Source organism: Ceratosolen solmsi, unplaced genomic scaffold (assembly GCF_000503995.2).
Source record: "Ceratosolen solmsi marchali unplaced genomic scaffold, CerSol_1.0 scaffold19, whole genome shotgun sequence".
Classification (NCBI taxonomy): domain Eukaryota; kingdom Metazoa; phylum Arthropoda; class Insecta; order Hymenoptera; family Agaonidae; genus Ceratosolen; species Ceratosolen solmsi.
Genome location: NW_011948443.1, coordinates 24,881 through 38,827, shown reverse-complemented (window position 1 = coordinate 38,827; position 13,947 = coordinate 24,881). Strand labels below are relative to the sequence as shown.

The 13,947-nt window shown below is 30.0% G+C and overlaps 2 protein-coding genes across 2 annotated transcripts in view; one reads left to right on the top strand and one right to left on the bottom strand.

Moving 5' to 3' along the window:
- The window catches only part of LOC105365948 (uncharacterized), a 2,898-nt gene extending 2,237 nt beyond the window's left edge, over positions 1-661 (bottom strand). Inside the window, exon 1 of the mRNA XM_011504247.1 lies at positions 468-661. Within this exon, the coding sequence (XP_011502549.1) occupies positions 468-661 (194 nt within the window). The remainder of the gene's footprint in view (positions 1-467) is intronic.
- Positions 662-3,372: 2,711 nt separating this feature from the next.
- rtp (MORN repeat-containing protein retinophilin) lies at positions 3,373-11,489 on the top strand (the record flags this gene model as incomplete). Its single annotated transcript, XM_011504246.1, has 4 exons — positions 3,373-3,382; positions 3,485-3,668; positions 5,215-5,324; positions 11,358-11,489. Coding segments are annotated over exons 1-4 (436 nt in total), but the record flags the coding sequence as incomplete, so codon positions are not given.
- Positions 11,490-13,947: the final 2,458 nt, after the last annotated feature.

Genomic DNA, 13,947 nt, shown 5'->3' with positions numbered 1-13,947 from the left:
AGAGCGAAGTGATTTTACGAATGAGCGTCGCCTCATGGCGCGTTGCGCTTAAATGTGCATGCGGCGTCTTCAGCGCCGGCAACAGTGTCGATGCGCGTCCCTTCCAGAAATTTTCCTTTGGCGTGAGAAAACGAAGCTTCTAGAAGTTACGCAGGCGTCCCTTTTTTGTGAGCGCTGGCAGTAAATTATATTTCAAATCGTAAACTTGTTCGGACTTGCCGAGTTTTGTTTGTAAACATTTTGCTCGAGTACCCGCCTCGGTCCGCACGTGCGGATCAGCTTAGGCGCACGTGATGGTCAGTCTTACTGCACGCGTGGTCAGTCTAGGCGCACATGCGGTACGCCGGACTGCGTATATGACCTTTCTTTTGTTTGAAATTCATGGGACTGCTTCAATCCCGAACAGCCTTCGTTTCTTGAGTTTTCTATTGCTATTTCCACAGAGCTGTAATGTGCGTTGCATGTACAGGTAGAAGGGCGTAGCCTTCTGGTCCTCTATATGTAATGCACGTGGTGGTGGTGTTATACACGTAGAAGAACAAGGTCGTAAACCCCTGTGCTTCCTTTTGCAGTGGCACGTGGCAGTAGCTTGAATTTGCCTTGGCATTGTCTTATTGCTTACGTTGCAGGCTCTGCAGGTGCGCTTTTGGTGGCACTTCATCTTAGTCTACAGATATTGCTGCGTACTGCGCCTCGTAAGTCTTTCTTGTGGGAACGAAACTTGCCTCTTATGCGTTTGCAGATTGTGTGAGCTTGGTCGCTCTACAGTTCTTTACTTTGTGAGGCATATTGTGTATTATTATCGCTACTAAGGAATGGAACTTTTACCTTGTGAGTTCTGCAGATTTTGTACTCTTGATGGCAGCTAGTGATGTCTGCAGGTTGTGCTTCGTGCGGTAGCTTCTAGTTTATGTTTTGTGTTTTTCTGGCTATAACTCGTATTGTTTGCTGAGTTTGCCTCGAACGGCTTCTTATAGGTTGTGATTATGTTGTGCCTTATGCACCACTGTTTACTTGTTCCTTTTTCCTTGTCTTGCACTGCTGCGAGTGTATAATTTTATTTGCACTTATCTTGTACTTGTTATGAGTTGGATATAACTACGCTTTGCCTCTTAATCGGCCTTTACTGTGTATGTCTACATCCTTGTTATTTGGGGTTCCCTTGGAGAAGAAGCCTTGCTGGCTTCTCTCGTGAGAAGAGACTATTGTGCGCCTTGCCGGCGTCTTTATTCAAGGCATTCTCGGCCACCGCGTGGTCCTTATGAATTTCCTGCTTCTTAGCGTTTTCAATCAGAGCGCCTCTTTGTGGGCGTCTCCAATCGAATTGATTCTTTCATTATTGGCGGCTCCAATCATAGCGCTTCTTACTTGCATCCCCATTATGAGGGGGACTTCTTTGGCACGTTCTTGCTTCACTAACCGAGCTACATGTAGCTGGGTTTGACAACAGCGTATGCGTGCAGTGTTGCCTTTAATATCCCTTTTTGGGATGTAAGACGAGGTGGTTTTTGCTTATATTTTTATGACTTGATTATGCCAGAAGTATTATGACTTGTCGTCGATAGAGGCTTTGTGGCGAGACCGTGTCAAATGTCTCGTAGAATTAGTTTTATGTCGGCTTTTTGCTGGACACTTGGACCTTTGTTCTCGCCAGATATGTTTATGAATTGATATTCTTTTGATATTCGACGTTTTCCTGAATTGTTTAGATTTAGTTAATCCGAGTCGCGTTTGAATGTTCATTCCTCGAGTAGTCGAGAGTTCCCTTTTTTACGGAATTCTTATCTCGAGTTTCCCAGATGTCTAATGAGCTGGGAGTTTCTACATTCTCGAACACATTTATATGGTAATTTCAAATGTATATTAGAATCTTAATTATCTATATTAGATCTGAAATATGTACATATATTTCTATTTCATCATCATGTAATATAAATATAAATCTATATTTTTTAAAAGTAACCCAATTACTCATTATAATAATTTATTGTAATTTTATTTAACAAAGAATAGATACTAACTTCCTTTCATTAAGAAATTATTTTATGTTTAATCCAAATAAACCATCTTTTATTTAATTACTTTATCCATATTTATGTTAAAAAATATCAATTATTTAGATTACTGAATTTAGAGTTTTCACAATTTATCAAAAATACAAATCTAGCAAATTATTACTAATAAAATAATAGATAAGATATTTTATTGTAGATAGAAATTTTCATTATTGATACTTAATACTTGATACTTATTGATTTTTTAATGCAATAATTAATCCTTATGCGTGAATACCGATAACTTAAAGTCTAAGTGACATTCTTTGAGATACTTTTAAATATAAAAAAAGTAGCTAATCTTAAGATAAATACAACTATTATTGTGTTTTATAATTAATATTTACGAATGCAACGCAAACACTTACGCGTATGTAGGCGTGATACGATCGTTAGTTACAATAGAGTGGGTTAAGCATTACATTTAAGGGGTAGAGAAACGTGTTGGGGAACAGAACAAAATATTAAAAAACATACGCAGAACGTATCTTTAAAACTTTCTATTTATAACAAAAGTTCAGGTTGCAATTTCAATATTTTTGATCTCATTAAATAACAATTACATTATAGTCAAAATAGCATTTACACCTAAGTAATTATTACTTTAAGTTTATAAAATAGACTCGTTATATATTAGTATTGTAAAACGAATTTGATAATCAATTTCCTCTTGATATAATAAAAATAGATATGTTAATCAAATGTGTTGTTATTACCGGACTCTTAAATATACTTATAATTATGCAAATAAGGTATGACTTGTAAAATACTATAAAATAGTATAATATAACATGTTATAGTAAAATAATATATAAATATATATAATGATATGATTTTTTATACAAACTTTTGATTTTCATTTATTATAAATAATTATAAGAAAATAGTATTTATATGAAATCATAAATTTTAATTCTTTTATAACTTTAAATGTAATAGTCATTATTTAAATGTAATAATTTGCAATGAAAATAACATATAGTAATTTTTATGATCAATATTTTTAATTGGTATTTTCAAATTTTTAACAATTATTTTTTTTAATTTATTATTGAATACATTGATATTAAGAAAAGTAATAATCAATATAAATATATATGTATTTGTAATATTTTGTACAAATAATTATAAACAATTTTATAACATAATATATCCTTTTTTATTTATACTATATAATACTTCTACTAATAGTATACTACAGAGTATACTATATAATATGCGCACTACTTTGAAAATTGAATTAGTATTGATTCTTTAATATTATTTGTACGATAAAAGATACTTATTCATTTTATGTGAGTTTCTATTATATTGAGTCATGGAACGCAGTAAGTCAAATATAACATATAATGTGTGAATAAATTGAGAGTAGTCGTAATTTTGGATTAAGTCGTATATTAATTTTGTAATTTTTTTCTTTGTTTAATAAGATACAATCAGAATAGGTACGTATCGATATGAAGATGGAAGCCGTTACATTGGAGATTGGAATAACAAAGGTTTAAAAAGTGGTTTTGGATCATTGCTTTTACCTAATGGGACACGTTATGATGGTTCATTTCAGAATGGATTGTATTCTGGATTAGGGACAATTACTTTTCCCGATGGAGCTAAGTACATAAAGAAACATTAATAAATAAAAGTGTATTAAAAAGTAGACTGAAATTTAATAATAAAAGTAAAATAATTATTTGTGAATGTAAACTAAACAAAAATGATAAATTATAATAAATTTGTATATATAAATTTAATAATCTAATATTAATGATTATACAGTTTATACATTTTTTATGATGCAATATTTCAAAAGTTACATAACATATTACATTCACTTATAATATTACAAACTATTTACAGTTTTAATAAAGTTTATTTTTTTATTATATTTTAATTTATAAAATTCTTTAATATAAATAAATAAATTTTGTTTTAATCATATTATTTTGAAATGTATTCATGCTTTTTTAAGTTTTACGAATGTTTATTAAATATTATTTCTTTAAAAATTTATTTTGTGTATAAATTAAACAATTAATGTTTGTTTACTCATATATATAATTACTTTACATAGATTGTAGAGAATAATATACACTGTTTACATAAAAAATCAGTATTATAAATGTTTCTTTATTCAGAGCTTACATATACTTATAGACTATTTATAATTAAATAAATACAATAAAAATATATTTTAAGTGTTATTTAAAAAAATTAAAAGGATTTTATGAGAATATAATAATAATTAATTTTAATTTTTACTATTATTTTAAACATCAGTATAATTCTTAAACAAATTGCAATCTAAAGATTCAAACAGTTTTGGTGGGTAATTTGTATTACATATTATGTAATCGATATCTAAGATAGAAAATCCACGTTTCCATATTTTATCTTTTTGAGTAAAATATATAATAAATATTCTACGTATGATCAAAATGAATATGAATATAACATTCTATTAGTTAAATAATATAGCGTAACATATGATTTAGTCTACAACGAAATAATTACATGAATATTCAAATTAATTTCAGATTATATAAACAATTGTGTACATTTTTAATACAGTAATAATATAACTTTATTCAATGAATATATATCAGAATTGAACATATTCATTTGAAAATTTTATTTATAATATCTACATATAATTTATGAATTTATATTTTGAAAACATTAAATATTAATAATTATTTTACTTATATATTGAGAAATTAATAAGATTGTTTAAAAATTATAAAATTATTAAATATTTATTTGGAAACAATTGTCATTTAGAGTACAAAATACAATCATATGAATAAAATGTTTTAATATATATATACAAATTATTGACAAAATAATAAAATAAAACGTATGAATATAAATATGAATCAAACTTTGTTTTTTCTTAAGTATATAAAAGTCAAATCTTTGTTAATATAAATAGTTTACAATTTATATTTATATTATAATTAATAATATCTCTAACTGATAATTGAAAGTATAATTTTCAATTAAACATTTTTAAATATTAAAAAGTAATTAGTTTTCACTGAATGAATAATCAGTTTACTGAACCATTTTCAGTATATTGAATTTAACATTTAACTGAATACATTACAATTGATATACAAAATATAAGATTAATTATTAATATATTATTAATATATAATATAAGATACGAAGGAGAATTTATGCAAGGATGGTTTCATGGCCATGGAGTGTTTTGGAGATCCGATGGAATGAAATATGAAGGAGAATTTCGAGGTGGTCGAATATGGGGATTAGGTAAAAAGTATTAAATTTTAAATTTCATATTTTTTATTGCTAAACATTATAAATATTGATATTTTTATGTCATGGATTTTATAATTATCTATAGTTAGTTGTCTGGGATCAGACTGAAAAACCTCCCAATGATGGTCGGCGGAGGTGTTGTTGGCAAGTAGAGAAGGCAATGCAATTATTTAATTCTACACACTGTATATTTTGGTCTTTCATTTATTAAATATAATATATAATAATAATCAATGGTTATAGGAGTGTATGAATGGAAAGTAAGAGTGACTTATGTATGAAGTTTCTTCAATTATTTTATGTACTGATGAGTGAATCCTTCTTTCAGTGAGAAATGTCGTTGTTGTAACCGATGCTTACTAAAGGAAGGCTTGAGTCGCTGCTGATTTAGCTGTCGGTGTGATCCGTTAATTTATGTTGTAGTTATAGTTTCGATAATTTCACTCTTAGTTTATGTTTGCACTAGCGCTTCTTGGGTATAAGTTTAAGTTTTAGTTTAACGGATTCTGTTAGTGTGGCGTCACTATTGGTTTGTTAGATTGCTTATTTATTGTTGATTACGTACTTGTATAGATACAGTGAGTAATGACTGTAGTATGAATGTTTGTAGATAGAATAGGAATAGTGAACCCGTCGTAGTGACTGCGTAATTATTACTGGCACAGTGGGAGCTGCAACGTCAAGCGCTGCTCTTAAATATTCTCGTAGGAGCTTGCGACGCCGGTAGCGCGCCGGTGTCTGTTGCTATGCCGATCTTTGTCGTGACATCAGTAGGATATAGCCTTGGAAGGTTCATCGGCATTGCTATTCTGAATTGTAATAGTATATTCGAGTTTTCAACGTAGGGAATTTCCCGAATTCGCTAAATTGTGTTTATAAACGTAAATGTCCGGGAGCTTATATCTCTCCCACTTTTGGATTCTGCTTTCAACTGCTTCAAACCCAAATATTAGTTAATTTGGTAATTAATTAACAAAATTTTTATATTAATGCAAATATTATTATAAAGTAATTTAACATAAATTTAATATAAATAAGATAAAGTAATGAAATTAAAAAGTACGAATGAAAATTTCTAAATAAAAGATTGAAAATTATTTTTAAAAAATCAAAACAAATATCCGGCGCTATTTTTATATGACTAATCGCATTTCTAACGCGGCAGCCCTTTTTTTTTAAACGAATAAGAATTAGTGTATATTTTTTTCTTATATAACATCAAGCACAATTTTAAAGATATTAATAATTAAATGAAAATATCCAATTAAATTTTATGACAATTTCTAGAAAACTAAGGCATAGTGTTTCAGATTATTTAATGGTTAAAATTTTTTAAAATTTTCTAAAAACTTTCTAAAACTCCCACTTTTATTTTGCTTAAAACTGCTGCAATCCGTAACAATGCTGCACTACACGAAACAGTAGTTTATTGCTTATGTTTATTATAACATATTATTTTTAGTATAGGATCAGTGCGTTTTTTACCTGACCTGAGTACACTATTAATTGTAGCTTATTCATCTCAGTGGTTTCTTCTACTTTTTCATTACCTCTAAAAATATCATCCACTCTATTGTTATCATAAGTTGACAGAAATTTGAATAATTATACTGGATTATGATTGATTCATCTCCAAGTTATCCACGTTTTAATTGTAATCAATCTCAGCTTCTTCTTTTACTATTCACTTATAACGTATGTGTGCAACTATTCATTTTATTTAAATCTTCATTTTATTTTATTTTGTATTATTTAGTTGCAAGTCATGCATTATAATAGGAATTGTTATTAAATAAATATTGGCGCCGCTTTTATAGTAGTAATACTCGAAAATAAGTCTTGTGTCTATTAATATTAGATGGTAATATTAATAAATCATAAATTATCAATCATAAATTATCTTTTATATAAAAAAACTTTTGTTATTCTATATTCATTTATTCTCCTTTTTTCTTCTTTTTCTCAGTTCCTTCTATTCGTTTTGATAATATGTACCATATTGTTTAAATAACTCTGATTCAACTACAAGATATGCAGTCTGTCAACATCAGTAAAAAATAATCATTCTGTCATTCTTATTGAATTACAATTGTTCCAAAAAATATTGCAAATTTAATATGCGTTTATATTATTACGAATTCTGCAAAAATAAAAAATGTTCTATTGTGTATAAATAATATTTTATTACATATTTTTCTATAATATTCATTCAGTTTTTCTTGTACAAATTAATTTTGTCGAATAGTAATTCTTACTGTTATAAAATTGTGTTGTGTGTTTTTAGACTTTTTTGACAGTTATAAATATAATAGTCCATTGATATATATATATATATATTTTTTATTTATTTTGTTTTTTACAATTTGGCCGTCGGTCATATTACCTTTTTTATTTAAGTAATCTTCTATATTGTTAATTATTAAGTAGTTATTAATTATTTTTATGTTCAATTATTCATTTAACAAATTTCTTGAATATTTGGTTTACTTTATCCTTTTTACATTAATTTTTAATGTCAACACAAAATATATATTAATATATTTATATTTGTTTAGAATTAGACTATAGCCACCAGTTTACTGGTGAAATAAAAATATGGATAAGTTGGAAGGTGTAGCGCTTCAATTCAGTATTTAACACATCTGCCTTTCGTGCTTGTTATTGCGTTTATTTTACAAATACACTATAATCACCGATATCTTGATATTCCTTTGTGGTTGTCACGTGGTGGGAGCATGCACCATATGAAAGATAGGAGGTCGTAAATCCGGATCCTCTTAACGTGGTGTGCTTGGTGGTGGATGGTTAAAAGGAAAAGTGTAAGATCGTAAATCTCTGGACACTTCTTCGCATAGTGCCACGTAGTGTTCACCTGATGGTAGTCTCCTTGAGAGATTGTGCGATGACACTGAGTATCAAGGGGTGCGCGTTTGACATTGAATCCCTTGAGTGAGTGTACGATGGTACTGAGTAGTTACACGAAACTAACTGCGCGGGTTCCGTCGTAGCTTTACTGAAAGAGGCTACTTATTCCTTGGCGTCTCCACTGATAGAAAGCATCTGTCTTCTTTGGCGTCCCCACTAAAAGAGCTACTTTGTTGGTGTCCCGAGTAAGAGAGCTCGTGTTCCGTGGCGGTCCTGCGGTCAGACCGTATTCTTACCATGGCGTCCCCACTAGGGGAGCTGTGTTTCTGAGTGACTAGCTCATGGCTGGATAGTTTCTGGCAAATTATGTGCTTACTTTGAATATCGACGCGACAGTCTAGCTGGCATTGACAACAATGGAAGCGATTATGGCGATAAAAGCAATGGTTGCGACTGTGCATTTTAGGCTTTTTCAGATGTCCAACAACCGTTGAAGTTTTCTTCAGATGGCTGTCGACTTAGGTATACCCAGATACGTAGCAGTAACGGCCTTTGCCAGATGTCTAACACTGGCGAAAGGTTCTTGCAATTTTTAACAACATTGAATATATAAGAAAATTCATTTAGAAATGAATTTATAATTAACAATTTAGATAAATAAAATATAATTATTATGAAATAAAAATATAATACTATAATTATATATTAATAAAACAACTTTAACAGCTGATTTATAGAAAAATGTACAGGCTTAAGTGATGCTTCAATTTATATTCTTATAGCTTTGAAAAGAATAAAAATTAAGAGTTCAAATATGTGGTTTCTAGATAATTCAAGACATCGAAATCGATATCTATAGAATAGATATAATTCAAAACAAATGATCTCAAGTTGTTTTTGAAGAAGTACAAATTATTTTGTTTGATTTTAGGTAATTACATGCTTGTTATACATACAAACCCACTTGATTTTCATTATATCTAAATTTTTATTTTAGAGATTCTTAGTTACAGTGAAGTGGATAAAATATATAATGTATTCAGTGATTCATATTTCTTATAAATTTGGAATTTTTAATTATTTTTAATAAATTAAATTCAAGACGGAATAGTGATTCCGTAATATTTGTTAGTAATAAACATAAATAATTGATTTCAATCTTTTAGTTTCAATCTGCTTTTATATAAAATCACTGTACAACTTTAGTTTATATGCACTATACATATATTCTTAAATAATTAATTTATAAAATAAAAACGCAATTAATTTAAACTAAATTTTTAATTCAATTTATAATACCTATTACTTTGACAAATAAAATAAATAATTATAGGGTTACTTTATAAAAATTCCTAATTAAAAAATGTAAGTAATGTTATTATGATGGAAATAGAATTATGTAAAAAATTTTAAACAGATTCTTACTGAAGCCAAGAAAATAAGTTTATTATCATATAAAATATTTACTTATATAATTATAATATTACTATTAATTAATTTTCCATGTATTTTTGAAATACTATTAATTGTATATATTTAAAGTTCATTATATGGAAATTGTGTAAATTTAAATTATTCATTTACTAAAAATCTACAGAAAGGTATTTTCATCATTTTATGAAGTTTATAACTCCGCCCAGTTATATTGTGTTGATTGCTTTAACATAACCGAATATTTAACTCTTGATAAATTTGAAACAATTGTTATACCGTATCATTTAAATCAGCAAAACATAAATGTATTTTTTGAACTAAAAGATAATTTAATTCGTTACAATATTTATAATATTTTGATCATTCTGCAAATATAATTACTCATTATGCAGAAAAAATATATCAATAAAAAAATTTATTTCTAATTTTCATTTTTTTAACCATTGTGCTTAGAATTCCATTCATTAAGTGGTCGAAGGACCAAGATGATTGGATTAGACTGTGGGAGAAAAAAGTGCTGGCAAGTGGAAGGGATAGCGCATTAATTCAATGATATTTATTGCCTTTTATTTTACAAACTACATAATAATGATTCTAAGTTGGAGCTGAGAATCGGTGAGATCTTGCAGTTCCGTAATGGTTGCCACGTGGCGTTAGCATGCACTACATGCAGAGGTAGGAGGTTGTAAACTTCGGATCCTCTTGACGTACTGTGCTTGGTAGTAAATTATTACACTTAGAAGTAAGAAGTCGTAAATCTCTGGTACTTCTTCGTGTAGTGCCACGTGATGGTAACTTGTTGACGTTTTCTCTCTGAAGAGACCTTGTTAGCCTTGTGCTAGACGGACTCCTAGTAGAATGGCTTTATTGGCCTTCTGTTGGCTGCACGCTTAGTGTCTTATTGCGTGGTGCTAGTTGCACTATTATTAGAACGGTCTTATCGGACTTTTGTTAGCCGCACGCTTAATGTCTTATTGCTTCTGTATTAGATACTTGTGGTACTCAAAGAGATGCAGTTACCTTGCCTGATCTTGTGATGAACGATGACGTTCTTGTACTGCAGTCAGCTGCAGACTGCTTGTTAATTGTTGCGTACTTTAGAATTTAACGTGTATTACTTATAATGTATAATGTAAATTCTGGGTAAATTATTTAATTACAATGAGCGCCGTAGCGTAATGTGCTTCCTTTAAATATCCGCGCAGCAGCTTACTTAGCTGGTAACAAGGTGTAGGCGATGCATGCGAAAAGTCTGGCATGACATGAGAGACTAAAACTCTAAAACTTTCGAGAACTCCAAGAATACAAAGCTTTAGAAGGTTGGAGAATTCCAATCGATGTTGCTATGCGGAAAATATTGTAGAACACTCGAAAATAAGGCTTAGAATATTCGAGAATACGCACAATCAGTCTTGAAAAATGCTCCAATTCCAAACACATTGATATTTCTTAATTAATTTATGATGATCTATACTTTATCCTTCATTAAAAACAAATTCGTTATTTATTGCTTTATTTCATTTATAAATATTTTGAATATTATTCGTATTTTATATAAGCACACATAGCACTGATTAACATACATTAGTTTATAAATTGTTTTTAAATTTTCCAAAATAAATAAATAAAATATACATACAAATTCTATAATCAAGTGCATATAATAAATATATATTATATATATAATATACATATAATATACTTACAATAATATATATTTTGTAGGATTGATAACCTATTCAGATGGTTCACATGGATTTCCCAGAAATGAAGGATTTTTTCAAGATTGTAGATTAACCTATCGTCGTCGGTGCCCTAATATTATTCAAAAGTCACAAAAACTTTCCATGATATCTCGTATACAAATTAATTAAAAAATTAATTATTATTATTAGTAAAAATTTGAATTATAAAATTATTAAGTGATTAGGAAATGTTATATAATTTATTTATTATGTTTAATCTACGTATTAGATTTAAATCTGCATATTCATTTATAATATGTAGCATAAAATCCAAATTTTTAGATTTATATGTGATACTTGCATTGAGAATACATAAATATATAATACATATATTATTTTAATTGATTTTGTTTTATTTTTATTTTAAAAACTTTAATTGAATAGTGACACTTTATGAACTACGGACACTGTGTACTGAATGACTACTTAAGTGATTATAATTATTATGGCTTCACTGTTGACTTACTAACTTTTTATTACACAATCTGGCAGGATTATGTGCGTGTCTATTGTAGACTGATTGCCAGATATGCGGCTGAGTTTAGTAGCTGTGTGAGTAATAACTGATACCTGATTGATTAAGAATTACTGTGCGCAACAACAGATAGGTGAACGATTGGTAAAATTACAGTGAGCCCCGATGCGTGGCGAGCTGCTCTTAAATATTCGCGTAGCAGTTTACAGAAAGACACGGCCTTTGAAGGTTCGAGAATTTTCATCGACGTTGCTATGTGAAAATATCGTAGGATAATATAAAATAAAGCGTAGACTATTTACGAATTCGTAGAATCAATGTTTACAAACATGAGCATCCGAGAGCTTGAACTTTTCTCATTTTTAAATTCTTCGAAGTTGCTCCAATTCCGAATAATAAGCAATAACTATATTATTAACAAATATGACTCGACATATGAATTCAGTTGATTAATCAAGGGATTGATGCTTTAGTGAACTTTATAATTAATTTGATGAAAAAAAATACTATAAACGTGGAAATATTACACGTAATTAGAATGTGTTACGTATGAGATATGCTCTCTATTTTAAAAAATACATTAACATGAAATAATATTTACATTAATATTCATGATTTCAAAGACTTAAATAATAATATTATATTTGTTATATTTTACATTAATTCTACAATTATTTAAATAAAATTCCAATTGCAAAATTTCTTTGTACTATTATACTCTATATAGCAATCTATTAATATTATCAATAATGTGTGTTTGAGAATAAGAGACTCCGTTTAGTAAGGCAATAAAATATCTGACAAGTAATGTCATGAAAATTGTATTTAAGACTTCAAAACTTTCCTGCTCATAATTATTTGTACTAGTGTCATAAAACATCTGGAAAACTCTAGCGGAACGTGCTCATACTCCCAGTGCAGTAGAACCTAATGGGTTTACTGCCGGGAGAACCCCAAAGTAGATTCGAAACGAATATCAGATATGCGTAAAGCATTGAGTACAAACATTTACTAAAACCCAAAACCCGTACGTGCAACAACATGCAATGACCATACGTGCGCACTCGGCCTTTAAGACAATGCTTGCATTGTTCTTGGCTATGCCACATCTGGTCGATCGTATTGGAAAATTGACCACGCCCAAGCGGACCCTTCTTCTAGCCAAGTCCCAGAGAGGGATGAGGCAACCAAAGAGAGGTGACCAATGGAAAAGGCTCGCCACCTTCCGACACTTTCCCAATTAGCAAATTCGGAACTGAGCCCGGAAGGAAGTGGAAATGAAGGCGTGCATAATCTATTGTGCGACCCAAGATCAACCACTGATTGGTTAATTAATAAAGGAAGAAGGGATCCCAAGTGGAGCGGGATCAGTGAATCATTTTAAGAAGGGACTACGTAATGTACCCTCACTTACTCTTTCCAAATACTTCTTACAGTGAAGGATAAGTCACGACCAACTCTCACGGAGGAGGATCGGAGAGATGAAGCGTTTAGCTAGTTGATTTTTAATAATAAGTTCTTTCCACTATTGTGAATTAGTGTACAGTTGAATTGATCTCATCAAGACTGGATTGCGTGGGACCTGACCACTTGTGGTCTCACTTGGAGACAAGGAAGAACTGAAGGGTTGCAACATTGCAAGGGAACGTAATAACAAGCCATCGAAGAGAGACTGGAAAATCACGATACACTGCAAGTAAGTCCTTACAGCTAGTACTCATTCTTGATTTCTCGGCTTATGTAGAAGACGGACGGATAAAGTCCAACTACGGAAGCTTCCCGGACATACTCTTGAACAAGACCAGCTATAAACGCCACATTGGCTTCTCAATCCCTCCAACTGCAAGTTGTTCCCGCCACAGATGGCGCACAGCTTCGCATAACCTCCATCTCGGCTCTCTTACGACCGATATTTAAAGGCAACTACACACGTATTAAGATAAACACAATAGCATTCCAGTGTTCGATCAGAGCATTACAATCACCATAACCTCTTAGTGATAATATTCAATAGATTATAACCTGCTTCATTCATAGTAAATATATTTCAACACCACAAGATTATCAAGAAATATAAAGTTCGTCTGTAATTCAC